The 27,747-nt window shown below is 38.6% G+C and overlaps 2 protein-coding genes across 2 annotated transcripts; one reads left to right on the top strand and one right to left on the bottom strand.

Moving 5' to 3' along the window:
- Positions 1–10: 10 nt before the first annotated feature.
- Positions 11–18,993, bottom strand: dixdc1a (DIX domain containing 1a). Its single transcript, XM_083886374.1, has 15 exons — positions 18,940–18,993; positions 12,562–12,725; positions 12,294–12,472; positions 10,759–10,848; positions 9,548–9,601; positions 9,408–9,458; positions 8,144–8,248; positions 7,967–8,020; positions 7,799–7,891; positions 5,949–6,020; positions 4,820–4,963; positions 4,640–4,706; positions 4,376–4,484; positions 3,194–3,302; positions 11–1,761 (listed from the first exon to the last, which is right to left on the bottom strand). The coding sequence occupies exons 1-15, from the start codon at positions 18,960–18,962 to the stop codon at positions 1,678–1,680; spliced, it is 1,398 nt and encodes a 465-aa protein (XP_083742500.1). The 5' UTR covers positions 18,963–18,993; the 3' UTR covers positions 11–1,677.
- A 4,214-nt stretch (positions 18,994–23,207) lies between these two features.
- nkapd1 (NKAP domain containing 1) lies at positions 23,208–26,984 on the top strand (the record flags this gene model as incomplete). Its single annotated transcript, XM_083886148.1, has 5 exons — positions 23,208–23,276; positions 24,429–24,502; positions 24,660–24,791; positions 24,891–24,944; positions 26,156–26,984. The coding sequence occupies 5 exons, from the start codon at positions 23,208–23,210 to the stop codon at positions 26,634–26,636; spliced, it is 810 nt and encodes a 269-aa protein (XP_083742274.1). The 3' UTR covers positions 26,637–26,984.
- Between the last annotated feature and the right edge of the window lie 763 nt (positions 26,985–27,747).

Here is a 27,747-nt window from a genome sequence, read left to right as displayed (position 1 = left end):
CATCGTCATCGTCGCTATTTGGCAATCTGGAACATGTGAAAAAAAATGTCAGACGACGTTTTTTTTATTAAAAGGTTTGAATACTTTTGTTTACAGCTTTTTTTTTTTTTTTTTTTTTAAGTTATAACATATTATTTCTTGTAAATCACGTTTCAAGTAACATTCCTGGCCGTTTCCTGTTCGTCCTCATATATTAAAACATTATGTAAATAAAAGAGTGGCACCCATTAAAGTCAAGATCTGAGTATGAAACATTCACCTTTAAAACATGGTTTTTACCCTTAAACTGCATCAAATCAGGCTGCAACAATTGATCTGTCAATAATCGATCTGTGTGAGCGTTAGTTTGAGTTTAGTGCTTTTTCTTTTGGCTTTGCTCCAAACATCAAAGAAATCACTCAAAACTGAGGAATGTTGAGACACTGCTATGAGTCATTAAGGAACACTAAGGAAAACATGGAAGTTAAGGGGAAAATGTGGATGTTAAGGGAAAAACATTTATGCAAAGGAAAAACGTGGAAGATAAGGGAAAAACATGGGAGTTAAGGGAAAAGTGTGGATATTAAGGAAAAAACATTGATGCAAAGGAAAAATATGGAAGTTATGGGGAAAGTGTGGATGATAAGGGAAAAACATGGAAGGGAAATTGGACATTAAGGGACAAACATACATGCAAAGAAAAAACATGGAAGTTAAGGGGAAAGTGTGGGTGTTAAGGGAAAAACATGGAAGGGAAAGTGGACATTAAGGGAAAACATAAGAAAAACATGGAAGTTAAGGGAAAAGTGTGGGTGTTAAAGGAAAAACATGGAAGTTAAGGGAAAAACATTGACGTAAAGCAAAAACATGGAAGTTCACGGAAAAGTGTGGACATTAAGGGAAAAACATTTATGCAAAGGAAAAACATGGAAGTTAAGGGGAAAACATGGAAGATAAGGGAAAAACATTGATGTAAAGGAAAAACGTGGAAGTAAAGGGAAAAGTGTGGACATTAAGGAGAAAACATTTATGCAAAGGAAAAACATGGAAGTTAAGGGGAAAGTGTGGATATTAAAGAATCAACATAGATGTTAAGGAAAAGAGGTCTTAAGGGAAAACTTGACGTAAATGAAAAACATGGAAGTTAAGGGGAAAGTGTGGATGTTAAGGGGAAAAACATGGAAGTTAAGGGGAAAACATGTTTGTTAAAGAAAACAGCTGTTATGGGAAAAACATTGGCGTAAAGGGAAAACATGGAAGTTAAGGGGAAAGTGTGGATGTTAAGGTAAAAACATGGAAGTTAAGGGGGAAAACAGCTGTTAAGGGAAAAACATTGGCGTAAAGGGAAAACATGGATGTTACGGGGAAAGTGTGGATGTTAAGGTAAAAACATGGAGGTTAAGGGGAAAGTGTGAATGTTAAGGTAAAAACATGGAAGTTAAGGGGAAAGTGTGGATGTTAAGGTAAAAACATGGAAGTTAAGGGGTAATTTCAGGGTTTTGTGGAACATAAATAAAGATTTTCAGACATTCTCTGGACCATAGAACCAAATCGATGAAAAGCAGAACGATCAGTTGCAGCCGACTCAGAAACTTTGGTCCCAGTGAATATTGATGTGTTTGGCATCGTTGGTGTTTGTGTGAAAACCGTGATCCAGTGTCAACAACTGAGGTTCTTGGTGGTGAAGCTTTTCCTGTTCTACCTCCTCTCTCCGTGATCTTCTTCCACCCACGCTACGATCTTCCCCTCCCAGCCGGGCACGAAGGAGCCGTCGTGGAACACCTGATCAACCCACATCCAACGTTTACGTTACAACTTCACCACTAAACACAACACCAATACAGGGGTTTTATTTTGAAAAACCTGGGTAAAGTCGCTAAAAACAAATCTGTAGCTGATAAATAAGCAACATATGTGTAATTAAATCACAAACATTTTTATTTTGACCTAAAACTGACGACTCAGCGGGTTTTTAAACTGCTGTGGCTCCGGTCCACGTTTATTAAAGTGTTTTAAATCAGTCAATATTGATAATTACCACAATAAAATACCAGACAATTAAAGCTTAAGCTCGCTAACAGCCATGAGGTGAATGTGCAGCGCTCTAAAATCCAACAGAAACATTTGAATATTATTAGGTTAAAAAGTCGAAATAGAAGCAAAAATATTTACGATTAAAGCACCAAAATGTTGATTTTGACTTCCTGTTTGGAGTTCGTACACAGCGTACTCGCTTGTCACACAACGATCCTCCGTGTGAAGTAGAAACTTATTTGTATTTATTTGATAAATTTGATAGGAATAATGACTTTAAGCTATTTTTTTATTATTATGGCTTTACACGGTTACTGGCTCTTATTTTGAAAGCCAGTTGAAAGGAAGCGGAGACCCTGTGAAGAAAATAAGGAACAAGGAAACTGCGTAACTTAAAAATGTTTTTTAATAAAAAAACTACGTAAAGAAAAGACGTGGTTTTTTTTTATATAACATTATTTTGTTTATTAAAATCCCTGAACCTGCCATAAAGTGTTCCCCACAGGAAGTCGGTAAACTTCGCAAAATGCTCCACGTCTTTCTTCTCCATTTTTGCTGTATTTAGCGTGACAGCACCACCTACAGGCCTGGCATAAGTACTACAGCGTTTTGGAGGGGGTGATGTGTGTGGATGAAGACGTTTCTAGAAACGACGAAGACGCTAAAGAAAAGAAAAAGACAACGATCACGCAAGGATGTGTATTTTTCCAAGGACTGGCTCTTAATTTGAAAGCCAGGTTGGAAGGAAGTGGAGTCCATGTGAAGTAAAAATAAAAGTCTGGTCGGACAAGGAAACTCCGCGTAACGTAAAAAAGTGTATTTATTTACTTATTTGTTAAGTTTAACTACGTAAAGAAAACATGTGAGTTTATTTTTTAATAATACAAATAATAACATACATAGCAAAATGCTCCACGTCTTTTTGTCGTATTTGTTGTGTGGCAGCGTGACAGCACCACCTACAGGCCTGGCATAAGTACTACAGCGTTTTGGAGGGGGTGATGTGTGTGGATGATTTCTGAAGACGTTTAAGAAGGAAAAAGACAAGGATCTTGAAAGTAAAAGTTGTGTGTGTCCGTGAAACGGTGTGTTAGTGTGTTGTGAAGTGCTCAGTGTGGGCTCAGTGTGTGTGGAGTGTTTCACACACACACACACACACCGAGTGTTTCCTCACACCTACCTCCTCTTTCACGGTGCCAAACTCCGGGTCGAGCGCCTTGAAGTGGTACCTGAAGCTGCCCTGTCTGTCTATCGCCGCCTTGAAGTCTCGCAGTGTCACTTCACCCAGCCTGTGAACACACACACACACACACACACACACACGCAGCTCAGGGTTTGTTTGTTTGTTTGTGTTGTTTGATGAGCTACTGACACAAAAAGTCAACACGATCTTCAACAATCTTGACCCTGCTGAGCTCCCGTCGGAGAGAACAAGCATCCGTGTCTCAGACATCACTGAAGAACGTGGACGAGTGCGTCTGAGATATCCTCAGAGTGTGTTTACTGCCGTTTCCCAACGTCTGACTGGAAACACAAGGTTTTTAAACCTCTCACTCACTCTCCCACACCAAAGTCCATAGAGAAAATCAGTGATTTTAACATCACTACACACAGGAGTTTTGAATCGACTGCTGCCTCTTTTAATAAGTGTGTTATTTTGTGACTTTTGTGTTTAAAAACCTTTATTCAGATTAACTTAAGTGACACAAAGTGACCACACGAGGCAGCAGTAGACCAGCAGGTCCTGTGTCCCTGTGAGATAAAATCACTGATTTTCTCTATGGGGTTTGGTGTGGGAGAGTGAGTGGTTTACAAACTTCAGTTTCCTGTAGGAAAAGTCTGTCTAACAGCGAGATAAAGACGTGAACGTGTTCTTAAGCTGTCATAGACTTAAACTGACATAGATTTTGGTTCGTTTTAAGGACTAAATTGTGTTTTTCCTTGACATAATTTTCATACATTTATGGCACACCAAAGTCACTCACTCTCCCACACCAAAGCCCATAGAGTAAACCAGTGATTTTAACATCACAGAGACACAGGAGTTCACAGGAGTTGTTGATCCACTGCTGCCTCCATCACTAACTTACAATGTCTTATTTTGAATAATTCGGCTTTTAAAATCCATCGTTCGGATTGACCTCAGCGACACAAAGTGACCACACGAGGCAGCAGTAGACCGGCAGCTCCTGTGTCCCTGTGAGATAAAATCACTGGTTTTTCTTGAGATAAAGCAGTGATTATGTTGTTATGACATTGAAAACTTAACTAAACATATATTCTATAGATTACTCTTCCACAGCGCTGCATTGGGGGACATTTAAATAAGAATAATCACTTTTAAAAGTGTGTTTCTTTGCACCTTTTGGGGATGTTAATGAGGAACGGCGTGAGCGAGCGGTCGGTGAAGTAGAGCACTTTGGTGGCCACGGTGCTGTCCAGACCCGGCGTGCTGTGTGAATGAGCCATCTCTGCAAAATAATCACACACATTGATTTATTCCAACAGAAACAAGAGAACAACGCTGCGCTCTGTCCTCGGCACTGAGATGTCGCAGAGGAACGACGACAACGACGACAACAAAATAACACAACACAAAAAACAAGGGTGGTGTTGTTTGTCTCACTTGAGCTCTGAGGCCACGAGTCACGGTCTGTGGAGTTAGCTCTGCGTCCCGGAGATTTGAATTCCTCCTGAGGAACGAGAGGACGGATAATCACGTTAAAGTGTCCATGCTGTTGACTCAGCGTGTGTGTGTGTGTGTGTGTGTGTGTGTGTGTGTGTGTGTGTGTGTGTGTGTGTTTACCCGTCTGTCCACAGAGTGTAGTCTGTCCACCAGGCTGGACACGCCCTGCTCCAGAGTGTCCAGAGTGTGATGCTGAGGGTCGTGACCTGAGAAACTGTCCCTCAGACTGCGCAGAGCCTCACGCACCAACTGCAGCTCTTCACCCTGACACAAACATCATCACCATCATCATCATGATCATCATCATCATCACAAAGAGTTTCCTATAAAGGATTTTAATTGACTGTTTTTCCAATATCAGCTCATATAAACACATATCAACACTCGTTGTTCCTCTGTGATAAAACATGGAAAACAAACGGTGAGATAAGAAAACTCCTTATATGGACATCCTGTGTGTGTGTGTGTTTAAAGGTCACGTTCATGTGTTTTTTTTAGTCTTCTTCTGTGTCGTTGAGTCAAAGTTCTGATTATTTTTTATTTTATTTTATTTTATAATTTTTTTATTTTTACTAGTGCTGTCAAATGTTAACGTACGACGCGTTTCCATGACGACTGAGCGGAAAAAGACGCGTGTGACGTCACTCCCCGATTGTTAAAATGAGTCTCTATAGTAACCCTAACCTTTAAAAACAGAGGCACACATACACAGTACACAGGTACGCTGGTTATTTGTTAGCGCTGCTCTTTTCCTTTAATAAACAGACCACTCCAGGTCCACTGTAGGCTAACGCTAACAGCGCTAAAAGGAGCTAATGCAGCTAACTGCTAAATGGTGCCTGGACTCCGGTGTCGCGGTGCGTAAACATGACATCATGTGCGTCTTTTTCCGGTCAGTCGTCATGGAAACGCGTCGTGCGTTAACCCTTTTGCACAGCACTAATTTTTACGTTATTTAAAAATGCGATAAAACTGTTTTTTTTTATTATTTTGCAAAATTTCATCCGATTTGAAATATTTCGAGAGCAAAAAAAGCTCAGGTGTTTATTTAGGTTTGGTGAAAATTAAAAAAGATACGTAGAATTTCATCAAATTAATTAAAAAAAAGAAGGATATAAGACATTTTCATTCCTCCGATTTAACAAAAATGGCCTAAATGCTGTGTGTTCTAAGGGTTAAATAAAGTTTATAAATAAAGTGTATAAATAAAGTTAGAGTTTGTAACGCAGAGATAAAGAGCAGCTCATACCGGTGCACTGTGTTTAAACGACGTCGGAGCCACAGAGTTGTGAGAATATCCACCACCTTCACTCCTGAACGACTGAGGACAAAAGACACAAGGACAGAAATAAATAAAGGTTAACACACAAAAACACACACAAATAACAACAACAAATTCATACAAATTCACAAAATGAAAACCTAATTTTTACTGAACTAAATAATAACAAGTGAAAGATGTTCAGGACAAAATATTTAGAATTCATTTATGAAGAATTTGTGCTGAGGAAAAGCTTTTTATCAACTAATAAGATCTACTTTTTATGTCTGTTTTAAGTCCAGTTTTAGTCAAATTAAGTCCAGTTTAAGTCAAACTAAGGCCAGTTTTAGTCAAACTAAGTCCAGTTTTATTCAAAGTAAGTCAAATTTGTCGCAAACTAAGTCCAGTTTAAGTCAAACTAAGTCCAGTTTAAGTCAGACTAAGTCCAGTTTAAGTCAGACTAAGTCCAGTTTCAGTCAAACTAAGTTCAGTTTAAGTCAAACTAAGTCCAATTTTAGTCAAACTAAGTCCAGTTTAAGTCAAACTAAGTCCAGTTTTAGTCAAACTAAGTCCAGTTTAAGTCAAACTAAGTCCAGTTTAAGACAAACTAAGTCCAGTTTTAGTCAAAGTAAGTCAAATTTGTCGCAAACTTAGTCCAGTTTAAGTCAAACTAAGTCCAGTGTAAGTCAAACTAAGTCCAGTTTAGGTCAAACTAAGTCCAGTTTAAGTCAAACTAAGTCCAGTTTTGGTCAAACTAAGTCCAGTTTTATTCAAAGTAAGTCAAATTTGTCGCAAACTAAGTCCAGTTTAAGTCAAACTAAGTCCAGTTTAAGTCAGACTAAGTCCAGTTTAAGTCAGACTAAGTCCAGTTTCAGTCAAACTAAGTTCAGTTTAAGTCAAACTAAGTCCAATTTTAGTCAAACTAAGTCCAGTTTAAGTCAAACTAAGGCCAGTTTTAGTCAAACTAAGTCCAGTTTAAGTCAAACTAAGTCCAGTTTCAGTCAAACTAAGTTCAGTTTAAGTCAAACTAAGTCCAATTTTAGTCAAACTAAGTCCAGTTTAAGTCAGACTAAGTCCAGTTTCAGTCAAACTAAGTTCAGTTTAAGTCAAACTAAGTCCAATTTTAGTCAAATTAAGTCCAGTTTAAGTCAAACTAAGGCCAGTTTTAGTCAAACTAAGTCCAGTTTTATTCAAAGTAAGTCAAATTTGTCGCAAACTAAGTCCAGTTTAAGTCAAACTAAGTCCAGTTTAAGTCAGACTAAGTCCAGTTTAAGTCAGACTAAGTCCAGTTTCAGTCAAACTAAGTTCAGTTTAAGTCAAACTAAGTCCAATTTTAGTCAAACTAAGTCCAGTTTAAGTCAAACTAAGTCCAGTTTTAGTCAAACTAAGTCCAGTTTAAGTCAAACTAAGTCCAGTTTAAGACAAACTAAGTCCAGTTTTAGTCAAAGTAAGTCAAATTTGTCGCAAACTTAGTCCAGTTTAAGTCAAACTAAGTCCAGTGTAAGTCAAACTAAGTCCAGTTTAGGTCAAACTAAGTCCAGTTTAAGTCAAACTAAGTCCAGTTTTGGTCAAACTAAGTCCAGTTTTGGTCAAACTAAGTCCAGTTTTTGTCAAACTTTTTTATTCAGAAAATGTATCTTGTTATTTGTTTACAAATAACAACAAAAAAACAGCATTTTAGGTAAAATGATGTTCTTAAACAGCATAAATGTTAGGGCAAAAATAGTTATTTAGTTTAAAAAAAGGGTTATTTTTAATGAAAATGTCTCTCATAAATTGAGAATTGAGTTATGAGAAGCTGAAGTGAGGAGTGTGTGAACGTGAAACACGCTTCATACCCGTGTGAGACTGAGCTGGTGTGCTTTGTGCTGAGCCTCCTCGTGTTTGTGCTGCTGCTGCTGCAGAATCCTCTCCTTCCTCTCGAGCTGCTGCTGACACACAGACGGACGGCGTCAGTTCTGTCTCACAGAAACTCAGCCGAGTGTGAGAATCACAAAAGACCATACCTCGTATTCACTGACTAATTTGTTCTGTTCGCTCAGCTTGTGCTTGAGTTCTGCCTGCGGACAAACACACACACACACACACACACAGCAGAGTGATGATGAACACAGGTTCTCACGTACAGCAGCAGCAGCAGCAGCAGCATCAGTGTGTCAAACACAAATCGTGGCTCGTCTCACATTTTCTCCCTCCAGCTGATCTTTGGTCATGTTAGACCTGAGCAGCTCCTGCTTCAGCTGCAGCACAGCGTCCTCCTGCACCGACAGACGCTGCTGCAGAGCGTCCTGATGATCAGAGGGAGACACACACACACACACACACATCAAAGACACGTCCACACAAACAAGAACTGAGGACACGTCTTTGAGGAGTGAACAGTGAAGACGGAGCTGGAGTCTGTGATCAGTTCACTTTGTCTGGATACACGTGAATAAACACAAAGGCAACATCAGCACAGACATGGACATGGACGTGGACTGATGCTACGTCCAGTTCTGAAGATCAGTCCTGAAGACAACACTTGAGCTGTGTTTCCATCATGGTACAGGTCCGTTTGGTACGGTTTGGAATTAGTCCTGGGTCAGGCTTGTGTTTCCACTGAGAAAAGGAGCTTTACTTGGTAGACAGGCTGTCTAAAAGTCCAAACTAATCCAGTTTAAGTCAAAGTAAGTCCAGTTATAGTTAAAGTAAGTCCAGTTATAGTCAAACTAAGTCCAGTTTTATTCAAACTAGGTCCAGTTATAAGTCAAACAGTCCAGTTTTAGTCAGACTAAGTCCAGTTTTAGTCAAACTAGGTCCAGTTATAAGTCAAACAGTCCAGTTTTAGTCAGACTAAGTCCAGTTTTAGTCAAACTAAGTCCAGTTTTAGTACAACTAAGTTCAGTTTTAGTCAAACTAAGTCCAGTTTTATTCAAAGTAAGTCCAATTTTATTCAAACTAAGTCCAGTTTAAGTCAAACTAAGTCTAGTATAAGTCAAACAGTCCAGTTTTATTCAAACTAAGTCCAGTTTAAGCCAAACTAAGTCCAATTTCAGTCAAACAGTCCAGTTTTATTCAAACTAAGTCCAGTTTTATTCAAACTAAGTCCAGTTTTAGTCAAACTAAGTCTAAACTAAGCCCAGTTTTATTCAAACTAAGTCCAGTTTTAGTCAAACTAAGTCTAAACTAAGCCCAGTTTTAGTCAAACTAGGTCCAGCTTTAGTCAGACTAAGTTTGGTGACTATGACTCGACTAAAACAATGCACACAAACACACGGTCTCTAAACTTTATCGTCTCTTATGAGGAAATGAAAAACGGATTCTGCTGCGTGTGTTAAAACAAAAACAAAAAGTGCAGGATCATCGCATTTGTAAGAGCAGACGAGCAGAAAAGACAGAATTACTTCCTTTTAATCTCGTTTTAAAGCCTCACACTGAGGATAAAAAGGAGAGTAACAGCTTCACCTTGATGGCCTGGATGTGACGAGCCTCCTGTTTGTGTCTCAGGAGCTCCCTCTGCAAGACACAACAAATGAACACAGACATGAGACGGGGACTGTTTGCACCTCCGCCATAATAAACCTAATTAGGTTTGCTCACTGTACCTTGAGATCAAGAGCCTCCTCTGTGCTTTGGTCCAGTCGACTGCGGATTAGAACCTACAGAGAGAGAGGCTTTTAGCGTGAGCTGCGTAATTAAAGAAAGGAAAACTGTCAGAGGTGGAGGGTCTCACGCCAACGTGTTAGTCAATTACAGAGATTCATCTTTGCTCTACAGTTCTGAGAAACGACGGCTGTGAACGCCGTGACAACAGAAGGAACTGACACTCGTTTACACGCACGGTTAGCTCGCTAAACTGTTGGTTTGTGGGAAAAACCAGACATTTGACATATGAGCACGTTTTAAAAGTCCAGTTTTAGTCAAACTGAGTCCAGTTTTAGTCAAGATAAGTCGCGTTTTAGCCGACCTAGCATGTGTTTGCATGTTAGCACGTCTTAAAAGTCCAGTTTCAATTGAACCAACATGTTAGCACCTGTTTGACAAGTCCAGTTTTAGTCAAGCTAAGTCCAGTTTTAGCCGACCTAGCATGTGTTTCAAAAGCACAGTTTTAGTCCCACCGACCATTTTTAGTCAAGCTAAGTCCAGTTTTAGCCGACCTAGCAAGTGTTTCAAAAGTCCAGTTTTAGTCAAGCTAAGTGCAGTTTTAGCCGACCTAGCAGGTGTTTCAAAAGTCCAGTTTTAGTCAAGCTAAGTCCAGTTTTAGTCCCACCTACCATTCTTAGTTGAACTAAGTCCAGTTTTAGTCAAGCTAAGTGCAGTTTTAGTCAAGCTAAGTCCAGTTATAGCCGACCTAGCATGTGTTTCAGAAGTCCACTTTTAGTCAAGAGAAGTCCAGTTTTAGCCGACCTAGCATGTGTTTCAAAAGTCCACTTTTAGTCAAGAGAAGTCCAGTTTTAGCCGACCTAGCATGTGTTTCAAAAGTCCACTTTTAGTCAAGAGAAGTCCAGTTTTAGTCCCACCTACCATTCTTAGTCAAGCTAAGTCCAATTTTAGTCCCACCTACCATTCTAAGTTGAACTAAGTGCAGTTTTAGTCAAGCTACGTCCAGTTATAGCCGACCTAGCATGTGTTTCAAAAGTCCAGTTTTAGTCAAGCTAAGGGCAGTTTTAGTCAGGCTAAGTCCAGGTTTAGCTGAACTCAGTCCAGTTTTAGTCAAACTAATAGAGTAATATGATGTTTTTGTTGTTGTTCTGGTCACACTGACGTGTCACACAGTGGTTAGTGAGTGTTAGCGCAGAGAAAGAGGACACTGTACCAGCTGTTGTTCTGTGTTAGCTCGAGTATCTCCAAAGCTCACAGATCCGTCCTGGTCCTCCTCAGGCAGAGAACCATGAAGCAGCAAAGTCTGAGGAGAAACACACCAACAAACACAGATTATGTTGTGTATAAACACAGAGTACAGGCCTATTAACAGTCGTGTAAACAACACAGAAGCCTCAAATTTTGTACATGTTCGCACTCGTCTGTACACCTGTTTTTCCCCCATTTCAGTTCATTTAGACTCTGATTTCAGGGAATTAAACTAAAAAGACAACACACACACACTCAGAATAATAATCTGTAGTCTGAATATCCACGTTTATCAAAGCGATCTCTCTAAGTCTGTTAATTAACAGTGGACATTTGTCTGTTTATCTGTCAGCATTGTTAGCATTATCTGATCACAACATTATCTTCTGTGACCAGGGTTTAATTCACCAGATAACAAGCTTCACCGTGTGTTAATACGTTCTGCTGTTTCTATTTTATCTGCTAATTTAACACCTGAAATCAAATTGACAAGTTTTTCCCCGACGAAAAATTATCATACTAAGAAAAATACAGAGGCAAAAAAAGATCCCATGTATAAATCCCTTTAAAGATATAATATACAACATTTGTGTATTAAAAATAGCTAAAAATGACAACATTAATGTTATATATAGAGGAGGTCAGATAAACTGGGGCAATATAGGCCATATTTTAATAATTGGCACTCGTGGATTATTATTAATGGATTGACTGATTATTACAAATTACCCAGGTCTGCTCTCAGAAACTTAATAATTGTTTTTTAATGTCCTGTTTCATTTACAGTATTCAATATTATACATTGTTTGTATTGAAATATGCTCTACTATAATTATATAGATATATAGAGTTATAGCAAAAAACTAGACAAATTTTAAGAAATCCATGTAACCTTAATAATATTATATTATATTATCTTCTATCTTTTTTATCTTTTTGACTGGGTTACACAAAGGCCCTCCAATCAATATCAGAATGATGATGATCTAGTCCAGGTTTGGTCAAACTAAGTCCAGTTTTAGTCAAACAAACATGTTAACAAGTGTTTTAAAAGTCCAGTTTTAGTCAAGCTAAGTCCAGTTTTAGTCAAGCTAAGTCCAGTTTTAGTAAAGCTAAGTTCAGTTTTAGTCAAACTAAAATGTTAACATGTGTTTGAAAAGTCCAGTTTTAGTCAAGCTAAGTCCAGTTTTAGTCAAATTAACATGTTAACAAGTGTTTTAAAAGTCCAGTTTTAGTCAAATTAACATGTTAACAAGTGTTTTAAAAGTCCAGTTTTAGTCAAGCTAAATCCAGTTTTAGTCAAACTAGTCCAGTTTTAGTTGAACTAAGTCCAGTTTTAGTTGAACAAACACAGTAATAGGATTTTTTTGTTGTCACACAATAGACTAGATGCTCAGTGGCCCCCAGTCTCTGAGTTTATCTAGGTTTGAGAGCCCTGTGGTTAGACGCTGCACAGGCTGCTGTCCTCTGTCGTCTCTGTGTGTTCTGTACTCTTTGTACCTGTAGACGGAACACCATCTTCCTGGCCTCCTGCATCTCTTTCTCCAGCTGCTCCTGGTGGGCGTCCAGCTGCTCCTCCCAGGACTTCTCCACCTCCTCCTCCTCCTCCTGCTGCTGCTGCTGCTGCTGCTGCCCACCGAGCCCCAGGGAGGGACACAAACCACAGAGAGGCATTTCATCTGAGAGGAGGATAAAAAAAAAGAAGAAGAAGCTGTTTTTTACGTTTAGGTTCACCGCGGCCTCGCCGATGTGCAGCCGAGCGACCGACCTGCGACGCGTTTCTTCTCCGTCGGCTCGGGTTTGTCACCCGGAGATTCCCCGCGGGCGTCGGCCTGATCGCGGAGCGTTTGCGTTTCCTCTTCGGGGGCGTCGGAGGACTGGGTGATGGCATACTCGTCTTTGGGGGAGTGAGCGGGGCTGGCCGAGCTCAGGCTGAAACAGATGGCACGGTCACAGAGTGATGAGGCGGTGTTTGCCAAAACCCGTCCGCCATAAATAAGACACGGCTCCGCGAATGGAGACACAGACACAGAGTTTTAACACAGAGTCCCCAAAGAGCGCCGGGAATGTGAGCGAATCATCTGTGTTAAATATGTTTTTAAACCAAATCTGGGCTTTTCAAACACACAAAGCCCAGAGGAATACGACACATCACAGACTAATTAACAGGAAAAAAAGGAACTTTCATCGTCACAGAGGCTTCAGATACTGTCAGGATATTCTTCAGCACAAGAACAAGCAGCTTATTGACCGTTTCTGCTAATCTTTGACGTGAATTATCGTCTTTGTCATTGTACTAAAACAACCGCTGTAAGACAATGTCAACATTGTCAATCTACACTACCGTTCAAAAGTTTGGGCTCACTTAGAAATGTCCTTATTTTTTAAGGAAAGCACTTTTTTTCAATGAATCAACTAACATTAAATGAATCATAAACACACTCTATACATTGTTAATGTGGTAAACGACTATTCTAGCTGCAAACGTCTGGTTTTAATGGAATATGTACATAGGTGTAGATATAGAGGCCCATTTCCAGTGTTCTAATGGTACATTGTGTTTGCTAATGGTGTTAGAAGACTATTGGATGATCAGAAAACCCTTGAAAACCCTTGTGCAATGATGTTAGCACAGCTGAAAACTGTTTTATTTTGAATAAAAATCATTATTTCTAATCTTGTCAATGTCTCGACTATATTTTCTATTCATTTAGCAACTCTTTTGGTGAATAAAAGTCTGACTTTTAATGGAAAACACAACAAAAATTGTGTAGGTGACCACAAACTTTTGAACGTTATATGCGTGTACGTTGTATATCGGAAACTTTAATCGCTAGTCAAAGTCCACTGCTGCGTTCCATTTACGTCAGAATGACGCCATTCCCCGAGTTCGGCGCGTTTCAGTTGACGCAAACATGTCTCAGGCTAGTCATTGTTAGCAATACAAGTCAATAACAACGCTCTACACGGTATTTTGCACACGTCTGCGATCAGTGGGTCAAAATATCGATTTGATGATATATCGTCGTCCTTCCTCGCGTTATCCATACATACATACGTACATATTTTTAATGATGTCATTTATGAGGATTATTTTCCTGTTTTGTTTCCTATCTTTAAGAAAGGTTAATGCACAAACCCATTAAAAAAATACTAACCAGACAATAATACTGCATAAAGTTGTTATTTTAACTGCCCTTTAGTTATTACATAAATTGACTTTTTTCACTTGCCTTTTAGGGGTTTATTGTTGTTTTTGTAATACTGATTTTGGCCTTTAGGGGGTGCCATGCTAACAGTATACCAACTTTTTTTTAAAAGCAGTTGTTTTGTTTTTCCATCATCTATAACAATGGGCTTGGATATTTTTTTTAAAAGTAGAAATGACACATAAACATAGTCTTTTCTGACCTTGCCTGTTTTGTCTGCTGTATTTCTCTTATTTTGTTTTGCTTTATTTATCCATTGCTACGTCACGTCTGTGTCCCGTGTTTTTATGTTAGCATTAGCAAAACCATCGTCGTCATCAGAAAACATAGCGACAGCAGGAATCCATGCACGTCTGTCATTTTTCCAACAGGAAATTCTCCACATACTTTTCTCGAGCCTTCAGCTATAATTTCACAACACACAGTAGTTTCCTCTGAGCGGCTGCTTCTCCTTCTCCCGCAGCTTTTTTTTTTTAAAGAACATATTTAGTGTTTCTGTGAGAGCGTCAGGAGCAGCTCTGACAGTTCAGTTCAGGCCGACTGTCGTCTTCACTCGGCTGTTTGTGGAAATATCATAGCACAGCAACTGTGACCTTTGACCTGCAGCTCACTGTGTGCTCCTTTAACAGCACACAGTGAGGATTCTGTCTGCTTCGCTGTGTGTGTTCTGTGGAAACTGATCTAATAAAGTCATGATGCTCAAGAAAAGCACCAGGGTTTATCACCATCATCCACCTCCTGAGGCTCAAACATGAGATGGAAAAAAAAAACAAGATATACTATATAATAAATAGGATTTCTGCATTAAATGTGTAAAAACAACAAGCGTAATGTTGAATATGTTGTCGAGTCGTGAACTTACATGAGCCAAAATGTTCCCAGCACTATTTAAATCCATTGAAATCTGTATTTTTAACCATTCTGAGGAAGGAAATATTCAATATTTGCTACTTCCTTAAGTCATCAAAGTAGGTATTTGGTTATCTTCTAAAAATCTAAAACTAGCTGTCCAACGGTTTGTGTGACAGGCTTCAAACTTGGCAGGTGAGTTAATTAAACCGGTAGAAATGTAACAGATAAATCACTAAACAATCCGTTTATTTTTATTATTATTATGTAATGATTTAAAAATCTATTCATGTTCGATGTGAGATACTTTCAAATATAGTGAAACTGAACTTTTGTTGTGAAACATGGATGTTAAGGGAAAACATGGACAATAAGGAAAACACGTTAAGGGAGAAACATGGAAATGAAGGGAAAAGCATAGATGTTAAGAAAAAACATGGACATTAAGGGGAAAAGCATGGATGTTAAGGAAAAACATGGATGTTAAGAAAAGAACATGGACATTAAGGGGAAAACAAGGACATTAAGGGGGAAACAAGGCTGTTAAGGGGAAACGTTGATGTTAAGGGAAAAATGTGGACATTAGAAAACATGTTAAGACAAAAACATGGACATTAATGTGAAGGAAAAAATGGATGTTAAGGGGAAAACATGGATGTTAAGGAAAAAAATGGATGTTAAGGAAAAACAAGGACGTTAAGGGAAACACGTTAAGGCAAAATCATGGACATTAAGGGGAAAAACAAGGTTGTTCAGGGGAACATGGATGTTAAGGGGAAAAACAGGGGATGTTAAGGAAAACATGGATGTTAAGGAAAAACATGGCCATTAAGGAGAAAACAAGGTTGTTAAGGGAAAACATGGATGTTAAGAAAAAAACATGGACATTAGGGGGAAATATGGATGTTAAGGGAAAACACAGATTATACAGCAGCTCGTCACATTGTTTGACAGTGATATGTTATTTGATTCGACATTTGTTTTGTGTGAATGACGATTGTCGAAGCGTTTGTGTTTGTGTTTATTATTCCACTTGTTTTCTACTCCTCCCTGGATGATTCTTTTAGTTCTAGTGATTTGTGTATTTGTTAGTGTTTGGTTTCAAGGACGGCCTTGAAGAAAAAGACGCTGCAGTTTTTAAATCAAAGTACAGCTGATACAGATGGGAGCGTTTTTCCAGCCACTAAAACAAACCACAGCCACAGGAGAAATGACATGTTTGACATGAAGCTGCCTCAGTGTAAGTGATACATACAGTGTTGTACGGAACTTTTATGAAAATCTGTCCAATAGTTGCAGATGAATCACTACATAAGTCGTGACGATTGATTTTCTGAGCAGCCTTGAACAAAATGACCAAGTTTGCAGCTTCTCGCAGGCTTAAAAGAGAGTATAAGGTATATAATTTAGTAGTCTATCATTTAAGCTCTTTATAGGAGGGTTTAAAATGACAAACTTTGTGTGGTTAAGTGCAGGAGGTCACATAAAAAAAGACGAGGCCTCAGATTAATCTAATCTGATTACAGATGCTGACAGTGAAACGCCCGCTATCTCTGTGTGAAGGTTTAATGCAGATTAATGGAAATCTAACACTGTTTATATTTGATGCTCACATTCATACACGTGGATTTAGAACACGTGGGACTAAACCAAGGATTGAGCACTGGGATTAACGGGACAGATTAACATCATTTGATCAGCTGTGATGGAAATTTACTACATACATTTTGAGGTTCTACTCCCACAGTCTGTTTATTTACTTTTTCCGGAGGTAAATATTGTACTTTTTTTTCATTTGTTTTGGCAGATTTCACATCAAAAATTATACAATATGATGACCTAATAAAATACCACGAGTTAAATCAGTGTTTGACAACCTTTTTTTTTTTTTTTTTAGCTCGTGGCGTCTTATAAAACACAGTCAAGTTCACTTGTGACCTTTCGGATATCTGGGAGCTGTTTTTAAGAAGTTGTCTCGAATACTTTTATTGAAGAAACTGCAGTGGCCCAAAGACGTTAAATTAGCCCATATTTCATTTTTTAAAGCAGATCCAGTGAGGTCAAATTTGACTTTTTCCACTTCATTAATCATCTCATGACATTTCAGGTTTATGTGGAAATAAAGACTTCAATATATACTGATGTTATTTGTCTATTTGTACTGTGTGAACCTGATGTCGTACGAAACAGACAATATTTGCTTAAGTACAGTTAGTTGGTTAGTGCTAGTTAGTGTTCGTTAATACATGACAGCAGCTTTTCTTCCTGGTGTCCTCACTAGGAATTACACAATGATTTCAAATCTAAGCTAAGCCAAACTATGGAGTAACTGAATTTAATGGGATCAAATCTAGTTAGTTAGTTATTTAGTTAGTTTGTCTGTTAGTTAGTTATGTGGTATCAATCATTAGCTACTGCATTACAGCAGCTATTCTTCGTAATGACCTAACTGAGCTAAGGGAAGCTAAATTAAGCTAAGCTAAACTATGGAGTAACTGAATTTAAAAGAACTGAATTGAATGGGATCAAATGTAGTTAGTTAGTTTGTCTGTTAGTTAGTTAGGCGGTATCGATCATTAGCTACCGCATTACAGCAGCTATTCGTAATGACCTAGCTAAGCAAAGATAAATTAAGCTAAGCTAAACGATGGAGTAACTGAATTTAAAAGAACTGATTTAAATGGGATGCAATCTATTAAGTTACTTAGTTAGTTTGTCTATTAGTTAGTTAGTTAGGTGGTATCGATCATTAGCTACTGAAATTACAGCAACTATTCTTTGTAATGACCTAAAATCTAAAGTAAGCTAAACTAAGATAAGCTAAACCACGGAGACTGAATTTAAAATAACTGAAGTGAATGACATGAAATCTAGTTATTTAGTTAATTAGTTAGGTGGTATCAAATCTTAAATCTAAGCTAAGCTAAATTAAGATAAGTGAACTACTACTAGGTACTGCATTACAGCAGCTACTCTTCCTGGTCTCCACAAGAAAAACAACCAGGTCCTTGTATCACATTATGATCTAAGAGCTAAACCAAATAAACATTAAATTAACTGGATAGAATGGAGACAACTCTAGTAAGCTAGCTAGCTGGGTTAGGGTTAGTTAATTAGCTGGTACCCATCATTAGCTACTGAATTACACCATAGTGACCTGAACATCTAAATGAAGAGAGTGAACTCTAGTTAGTTGGTTATTATCTATCATTAGCTACTGTAAAACAGCAGCTATTCTCCCTGAGGACCACAAAAAACTAATAACCTTGTAAGAAGCTATAATAAGATAAGCTAAGACAAACTTAACACATTTATTGAGAGTGACTTGAATTGAGTTAAATCCAGTTTCACAGGAACCATCAAAAATAGTAAACTTTCACTTATACATTGAGCTGTTGGTAATAGACTAATCTACTAATATTATATTAAATCATTCCAGATAGGGGAGCATTAAAGTACTAGGGTTAGGGTTAGGCTAACCCTACAGTGAGCTAAAGTACTTAAAATTGTAATTCTTTATGTATATTTTGATTGTAATACTTGTGTACTTTAACTTCAGTGGGGGGGGTTCTTCTTGTAGTTTTTTTCCTGGCGTCATTAGCATGAAAACGCATGACATTAGCACACATTAGCATGAACATTTCAGTGTTTTTGAAGTTACACTGTGTGGTAACACAGAATATATGTAAAAAAAAAAAGCCTAAACCTCGGCCTCATTTAACACCATGTGTGTGTGTGGATGTTTTTTTTCCCTAATATAATTTAAATTGGATAATAATCTGGAGTGAGTAGACGGTGGTTGCTAGGCGATGGCTGCTGCTCAGCTCTCACACAGAGGGACACACCCACACCTACCGCCGCACTGTAAACACGCTCAACAATGAGCGGACACACAGTGTGACCTGCTGTTTGTGTATTTATCACATTTAATCTGATCATAATGATGATAATGATGATGTTAAATGTTTTGAATTTTAGGCCACTGATGAATCCAAGCATCACAGACAAAAACAACCGCCGGTATGAACATACAGCACTGTTAAAATAATAATAATAATAATAATAATAATAATAAAATCTGCTCTTACCATTTCATCTGTTTGGCTCCCATGCTGCTGCGGTTTACAGCCTCTTAACCTGCAAAAAGCCTGAGCGCAGCATCTGGGTGATGCCCTGCTTCTCTGTGAGGACCATGACCAAACACACAGGAGCAGGAGGGTAGGAGGGAGGAGGAGGAGGAGGAGGAGGAGAAGGAGGAGGAGGAGGGAGAGCAGCGGCAGCCGGAGGAGTCTCCACGTCGCACACTGTGTTCAATCAGAAATAACAGCACAGTCAAATCCTCTCCGGCAGCATATTCCTAAAACATGAGCGAGCTCCAAATCCTGATCATAAGAAGCCTGAAGCCTTCGCATGGATCTCACCACAGACACAGAGACAAAGCTCTGAGTCACAAACACAATGTGTTTTGTTGCTTGTTGTGTGTGTGTGTGTGTGAGAGAGCTGCTGCAGCTCTTGTGCATCATCATCATCATCACCTCCTCTCTTTCACAGCCTCTGCCGTCCTCCCTCCATCCCTCTGTCGTATCACTCCTTCTTTCTGTAAGAGAGGATGTCAGACATGGCTCTGTGTCTGAGTGTATGTGTGTGTGAGTGTGTGTTTTCTTCTTCTTCTTCCCTCCCCCCTCCTCCTCCTCCTCTCTTCCTCATTCCTCCTCCTTCCTTCTGCTCTCTCCTTTCACAAAGAGGAGGAGGAGGAGGAGGAGGGACAGGGTTTTTTCCTCCCCTTCTCCACCTTTTCCTTCTGTTTCTGTTCACCACTGCAGCTAAAATGAGAACAAGCACAACCGTCTATATATAGAACCTATACATTATCGCACCACGCGGTGTTTTTACTGCCTTTAACCAGAGTTCAGTCTAATCTGACCCAGTTTACAACTTTACATTCAATTCACTTGAGTTACATTAAATTTAGGGGCTGTAACTAATGATTATTTTTGGTTTGGTTCAGAAAATGATGAAAAATGTTGATCAGTGGTTCCTTAACTTATTCCGTTTTAAGGATTTCTTTGTTTATATGGAGCAAAGAAAGCAGAAAATATTCACATTTAAAAGGCTGAAAATCTGACTTGTTTTCACTCTTTTAAAAAACACTCAAACCAAGAGTAGTTGTCGATTAATAATCGAGTAATCAAGTAATTGTTTAAGTCCTAATTAAATTCAGTTCAATTCATTCATCTTCTACTGCTTTATTCTTCACAGGAATTGAACAGCACAGTTCAATTCACTACAGTCGAGCTGAAACACTTATTAAATTAATCGTCAATATATTTTTGATAACTGATTAATTGGTTTAAAGCTTTTTCATAATTAAAACAAGATTTCTCAAAGACTGATTAATACTTTTCTACATTTTCTGACATTTTATGGACCGAACGATTACTTGATTAATCGATTAATCGATTATCAATATAATCGTTAACTGCAGCTCTACACGACAGAGTTTTCTCGTTTATGGTCGCGATCAGGGGTTCTTCATTATAATCTGAGATAAGAAGGATATTTTTTTTTTTACATTCATTACATTTTTTGACACCTCTGATAACGACGACATAATGTAGAAACAAACAAACATGACTTTAATTTACAGTCTCTTCATAGTGAAGGTTGTACGACTTTTGGATTGTATCTGATCTTTGTTTGTTCACCGTTAATCTAAGTTTCCACAGCTCTGTGTATTAAAACTCTCATTGAAGCTAATGTGAGACAGTGTCTCTCAGTTCTGGGCCAGGACGACTGTGTACATGTACATGCAGAGACCTATTTCACATTCTTTCTGATTCCACCAGCAGCTTCAAGACAGCGTGTTCAGACTCTTTGACTTTTTGGCTCTGATTCCACATTTGGTTTAAAGCTTATTTCACTGCTCGTGGTCAATAATCATCACTACATTTTAATGTTTTTTTTAGTATATAAGTTTTTCAAACCTGTAAATGATGTCATTTTCAAATGTTTTGTTTTGGCAATAGTTGGCCATTATTTTAGTAACGGATTAATAATTGAATTTAAATTTTAGAGCAGAGACAGAAACCGACCTTCACTGGTGAGGAAATTACGAATAACATTAAAGTATCAAAATATCTAAAATTCTCTCTTGCAAACTTTATTTTGCAACTAAAAACTACCTTCATCGTTTCATTTTGTTGAAATTTGTATTTACAGGTTTCGGCAGACTATTTTCTCCATGAATAGATGAGTTGTTTGGTCCATAAAACGTCATAAAATATTGATCGGTGTTTGTCAAACGTCCAAAAAGGGTTCAGTTTTAATTATGTCCTTCTTATATGGGGCAAAGAAACCAATAAATATTAACATTTAAGAAGCTGAAACAGCACAGAAACTCTCAAACTGATTCATCGATTCCAAAATAAGTTGCAGCCCTGGCTGTTTCCAATGGATATTTTAGGTCATGATATTAAAGGAGCTGCTGGAGGAGCATTGACATCACTTTTTTCTTCTTCTCAAAGTCAGTAACTTCTTGAAAAAAAAAAGTTATTTGGGTGGAAACTTAAACTTCACGCACTGGTGTCTACTTCTTCACTTCCCAAAGACAAGAAGGAACTGTTCAAAGCAGAGAAGACGACGACGACAGTCTCACAGACCCCGACATGTGACCGAGGGGAATTGAGGGGAGAAACAAGATGTTTCTTTTTCCGAAACTGTGAATATTTAAATTCTTTCTTGCATGCGTGATACTGTATATTCGCTCGCAGTGACTTTGCTGTTCAAAAGAGTTGCCGGGGAAAGTCGATTCCACCGCTGGGGACGCGGAGAAGAAAAGCCAGTGTTTGCCACAGGGACAGAAAGCTGTCGGCCAATTTGTGAATCAAATGAGCTGCTGAAATAGGACAGATTGTTTGCGCGGTCACCACGGACTCTGCTTGTAAAAAGTGTTATCGTTCCTGCTGTGAAACAAGAAAAGCTACCTCTTGTTTTTTATTGTTTTTATTTTTCCCCTGACCTTCAAACAGAATAATAATATAATGTGAACACAAAGCTCGGCAGACTTTGTCCTGGGAATAACACCACGTTATTGTTGTCGGAAACAACTTGTTTAGAAAATGTGAATCCATTTACATTTATTTCCAGAATAAAGACGTTCATTTCGAAATGGCAATCAAATATTGCAAAGTTATTCCGTTTTAGTGATTTCTTTGGTATAAGGTTCAAAGAAAACATTACATTTTTACATTTAAGAAGCTGAAAACAGAGAACTTGATTTAATTATCATTTTAAAAACACTTACAGTTGACATTAATTAATCTAAAATATCAGGTAATAATCCAATTATTGTTGCATCCTTAATAAAAACATGTTTCTGTGATGTTTTAGCTTCTTAAATGCTCATATTTTCAGCTTTTTTTGCTCCATATAACAAAGAAACTCTGCTGCTGTTTGTTTACATTCGCGAGGCCATCTATGACCGCCGCGTCCCAGAATGCAACGCGAGGCCCAAGCCCTTTTTAATGTTCACATTATACTTTTTGTTGGATTATTTACATTTCTGTGTTGTATCAAACGTTTTTAGCTAAACTAATATAGCAATGCTCTTCCTTATAAAACAATTTGACAGCAAAAAATATTAAAACTGTTATTTATTTTCGTACCTGCCAAACGTTTGTCTTCATCGGTATCTCCTTTGCAACGACATCAATATTGACGTTAAAACACGGATAAAAACACGGCTAATGTGAAACAAAATACTATTTTTGTTGTATTAAAAGTTAATTTAACAACTACCGGTACCTTTTAATGATTCTAATCGCTCAAACGTACGTGTAGCTTATGCTAAATTATTTTCTTTTTTCAAAAAACAAGCTAAATCTGTTAACGTGTCCTCGAGCGTGATTGACGGACCGAGGAGCCAATCACAGCTCGCAACGTTCCAACGGTCATGTACTATGCGTGATGACGTCACGGTTACGTATACGAGAAAACAGGAAGTAAGCGCCGGTAAAAATAGTTTCACCGCTGGCTGCGAACGTTTTGCTGCTAAAAGACAATCTTTATCGACATTGTACAGTTCGAGGCACACTTACGACAAATGTTGCGCCGTTCCGTTGCGTGGGAGCGCTGTAACGTTGGTTTTTAACAGACTAATTCTTGACTTGGACGCTATTTCGGCATCCGTATTGCTATCAGTGCTAGCGAGCTAGGCTAACAGGTGAGTGCTCGTTCAACAGCTATAATCGTGTATTTACAATATTAGCTCCCTTTTCTGCCTATTTTTTAAATGTAAAATTTCATTTATTTAGTATTTCTGCCACTGACTTACCCGAGTGTCTGTTCAGGTGTCGCCATGTCCAGGCAGACGCTGGGGAAGGTGCTGTTGAAGAATGTAATCCGCCACACAGACGCTCACAACAAGGTGAGCTTGTGTTTTGTTTTGTGTGTTCAGCTTGTGTTCATAACAACAGAGTAACACGAGGTAACAATAACACGCGAGAATGAACCTTTCTACTCAGGCATGGGATGATGCCCAACCACGGTTCTCAAACGGTGGTACGTGTACCACCAGTGTTGTACAGAATTTACCTAGCTGTACTTTCTCTTTGTTATTTTGATGTACTTTCGGTTGGTCTCCATGAGCTGCTTCACACTACAGTTTTCACCCATTCACACACGGCAACATGGGCTTAAGTGTCTTGCTAAGGGACACGTATAAACTAGCAGAGCCATGACTTGAACCCACAACCTTCATCTCAGCTCCTCACTTTTTACAGTGCAGTAAATGTCATATACTTTAAGACTTTTACTTCAGTGATATAATATTATAAAAGCAACTTCTGCCAAAGTTATTTTCTGGTTAGATACTTGTATTTTACTCCAGTATCCCCAGAGGAAAAATCAGAAATACTGTTCTACTGTATGTACCCGGGTATGTGACCAGACTGTGTAGAGAAAATTAAAGAAATAATAATGAATTAAATCACCTTATCTCTTGCTGCATCTTAATCTAATGTCAGTATACCAGTGTGTGAAGTATCCGTGAGGAGGAAGATGAGAAAATAAATCTGCCTAAAAGTCATATTTGTCTGCTGCTAGTAAATTGTTATTATAATAATACTATTAATAATAATAATCCTGGTATGAAAAGTTTGAAAATCACTGACATGAAACATTTGAATAATTGTGAGTATGATTCATGATATAATTGAGAGATAATTGTTTTGTTTTTTAAAAAGAAGCATGCATGGTGGGGTGTCAAATTCGTTCATTATAAATTAAATTTGTTCCAACTTGAGCTTTAGAAAAAGTGACAGCCCTTGTTTGTCTTTCGAAGCGATTGTTACACGGTAGTCAAATCAAATCTCATTGAATCACGGATACAAGCAAATTAACTCGCAACTGAGTTCAGAAGACAACGCTGTCATGTTTTCATGCCACAAAACTCACTTTCTCCTGTGAGTTTTGTCTTCAGACTGAAAGCTTTGTGCCAACATTACTTTAAGAAAAGTAAAGCCGATGTTTGACAACCTTGAAAACAAAATGATTCACGGTTGCGTGTTTTTCGCTGCAGATCCAGGAGGAGATGGAGATGTGGAAAATGCGAGGCTGGCAAACGCAGCACGTATCAGACACGGGGGGAGTGAGGTAAAGAAAGTCGATGTGTCCCGCTTTAATTTGAGCCTCAGGACACAAGTGACACCACAGCTCATTTAGAAGTGTCCTTCGTGTTATAGTTCTTTCTTTGGAGGACCATTACTGTATGTCGGGGCTTGCAGATGTATAAATAGTGGTTGTATTCCAGGGGGCATATGCACTGTGATCGGATCCCAGATCAAACGAGTCGAAGCAGAGGCCGAGTCTCGGAGCACGACGACAGAGAGGCTCGAATCTGGACTCGCAAACTCTACGAATTTGAGGCCAAAGATCCCGACAGGTACAAGCACACGACTTAATTCTCTTCTGTGACCTGAAAGTAGAAAGTAGATCATGGAAATGTGGACATTTACATTTTCTTTTTGTGACGACAACACAGGTGGGGACACAGTGGCTTCAAGGAGCTTTATCCTGACGAGTTTGAAAGTGACGGGTAAGCAAAAAAACAAAATCAGCAAACAAGACATTCTAACTGAGCTAACTGTATGCTTTCATAAAACATTATTATTATTAATAAAAAAAATTAACATTATTAAAAATAAAAAATCATGAACTGCAACCACAGTGGATGGAAAGATATATGCCCAGTCAGATAGACAGATGCTAGTTTGCTAGCAAATATAGATAGACGGACAGGCACTAATTGGCTAGCATAGATAAATAGATGGATGGGAGAAAGCTAGTTAGCTAGCACAAATTAGATAGGCGGAGGTGTAGTTAGATAGCAAAATTGGCTAGCAAAGGTAGATGATGGATAGACACTAGTTAGTTAGCATGGATAAATATATAGATGGCTGGTTAGCTAGCATAGATAGAATACAAGTTAGCTAGCAAAAAGAGATAGGTGCTAGTTAGCTAGCAAGGATGGTTGGATGGATGGACAGGCACTAGTTGGCTAGCACAGATAAATAGATGGATGTGAGAAAGCTTGTTAGCTAGCACAAATTAGATAGATGGACAGGTGGGTAGATAGATAGTAACATTGGCTAGCAAAGGTAGATGATGGATAGACACAAGTTAGTTAGCATGGATAAATATATAGATGGCTGGTTAGCTAGCAAGGATAGATGGATGGACAGAGAGACACTAGTTAGCTAGTATAGATAGATCATTAGTTAGCTAGCAAAATAGATAGATGCTAGTTAGCGAGCAAGAATGGATGGATAGGCGCTAGTTAGCATAGATGGATAGACAGTAATAGTAGATAAGAGATAAATGCAAAATGTACAGTACGTGGTAATACAAATAAAATTAATAAATAAGATGTTAAAATAGTAAGTTAGAAAGTGTAATAAAATATTTCAATAACGTCTTTACTTTAGTTTGAATTCAACCCGTGCAACAATATAAAGTTATGAATGAATACAGTATTAGAACATAATTGCGTAAACCAATCAACATGTGTACAGTTTGTGTAAAGTACCTCAGGAGCACAGGTGCAGATTTATATTTTAGTTACATTATGGGATTTGAATTAGTTCCATAACAGAGAGTCCAGGGGTAGATGGACAGTTTTATTGCCTGTGGTAGGAAGGATTTAGAATGTTGGAGCTGTACTTCACACAATACACGTAGAAATGAGTTTCCATGTTGTAAGAAATGACTGGAAGCTCCTTTTTTTATTATTCCATTTTGGTTTTTCAGTGAAAAACAAGGTGCTGCAAAGAAGCTCGGCCACCACAAAAGGAAAAAGTCGAAGTCTGACACAAAAGCAAGCTTATCAAAACACTCCAGCAAATCTTCGCGCAAGAAGAAAAAGAAAAAGAAGAAGAAAGACGAGGGAGAGAAGCACAAGAAAGCAAAGTGTTTGAGCAGCGACGACAGCAGCGAAGACAGCAGCGATGACAGCGGTGAAGACGGAGGCGCCGCCAAAGACAAGCCGGGGAGGAAAAGGACTAAAAGTCAACATAAAGACAAGAAATGTGCAAAAACCAGAGGCAGAGACAGTGACAGCTGCAGCTCGGGGGACAGTGACGGCGGCGACGGGAAGAGACGTGAGCGCAAGAAGCGAAAACGAGACTCCCTCAACAAAGACTCGGAGACTGGGCGTAACTTAAAGAAGAAGAGGAGGAAAAACTGGAGAGCAGCAGGCGAGGAGAGCTCAGGTGATAGTTGTGCAGAGTGAGACTGAGCTCAGGTAACGAGCAGGAAAACTACTGCCGCTTCCTCGGTTCTCCCTAACTGCACGGTGGGGTTTTTCCTCGGCAGCGCTCGTCCGTGTTCTCCTTTGTTGGACGTAAACAAACCCGAGCTGTCAGCAGCTCTCGGCGTGCGTTCGCCGCAGCGATATCTCATCGCCTCTGCAGCCGCTCCGAGCGCATTACAGCCGCACGGGCAAACGTGAAGAGAGACGGCGGGGCATCCGGCACCTGCCTCGTCAAAGAGTTCTGTTTGCTGCAGGCTCATTGATCCAACATGGAGTCTCACGCTCCAGACTGTCAGTCTCACACAGAGACTGCGTGTCCTGAAATGACCACCGTTTTTATTCTATTAAAAAGAAAAGGGGAAAACTTTCCTCAACCGGTTTGTAATTTTTAAATTTTAATATTTGTATGCAACATTGGGTTAAAAATAAAACTCTATTTTGCCATTTTTTGGGAAATATTTTTTTTTTACAATTAAAACAATGTCTCTGAAAACTGATGCATTGTGGTTTGTGGAGGGTTCGGGAAATCAATATTTTCAGCATTTTCTGAATCAAACAACTACTCAATTAACAGAGAAAATAACTGCTGAATCAATTATGGAAATAATTATGACTCTCACACACAAACCATCAAAGTTAATGGATCTACTCGTATTTGTAAAGTCCAAGCTTCATTTGGCTTCAGGGCTGCGTACAAATGACTGAACACACATTGCACATTCACGTTCTAAACCGAGGCAAGAGTTAAATTCTACATAATAAAACATTTCATCCCCGTTTTTACTGCCATTTCTATAACTCCTAATATTATTTTTGAATCGATAAAACAGGCATTTCTAGGAGACACTGTATGATTTATAAAGTTTTTCACCTTTCATTAATCTGATTTATATTAACTATATAATCATGTTTGCCAGATAAAGAGGACGAACAAAGGGAAACCTAAGCATATAGATGGCTAGTTAGCTAGCAAAGATAGATGTGAAAAAAATTAAGAAAAAGTGGGCTAACAACTTATATAGCTAGGATACATTGTCAGCTAGCATATATATTAATCCATGCTAAATTAAAATTAATTAATTTAAGAATA

This window comes from Microchirus variegatus (genome assembly GCF_963457635.1).
Source record: "Microchirus variegatus genome assembly, chromosome: 3".
Taxonomy (NCBI): domain Eukaryota; kingdom Metazoa; phylum Chordata; class Actinopteri; order Pleuronectiformes; family Soleidae; genus Microchirus; species Microchirus variegatus.
Note: the sequence above shows the minus strand (reverse complement) of the source record. Positions and strands in the feature narration are given on the sequence as shown.

Bases quoted from the DNA above. Each gene is read 5' to 3' on its own strand.
- dixdc1a (XM_083886374.1), bottom strand. From the start codon at position 18,962: ATGGGAGCCAAACAGATGAAATG. The intron at 9,459-9,547 runs GTACAGTGAGCA...TGTGTCTTGCAG, and splicing joins AGGAGGCTCTTGATCTCAAG to AGGGAGCTCCTGAGACACAA. The intron at 4,707-4,819 runs GTAAACACACAC...CTCGTTCCTCAG, and splicing joins TACACTCTGTGGACAGACGG to GAGGAATTCAAATCTCCGGG.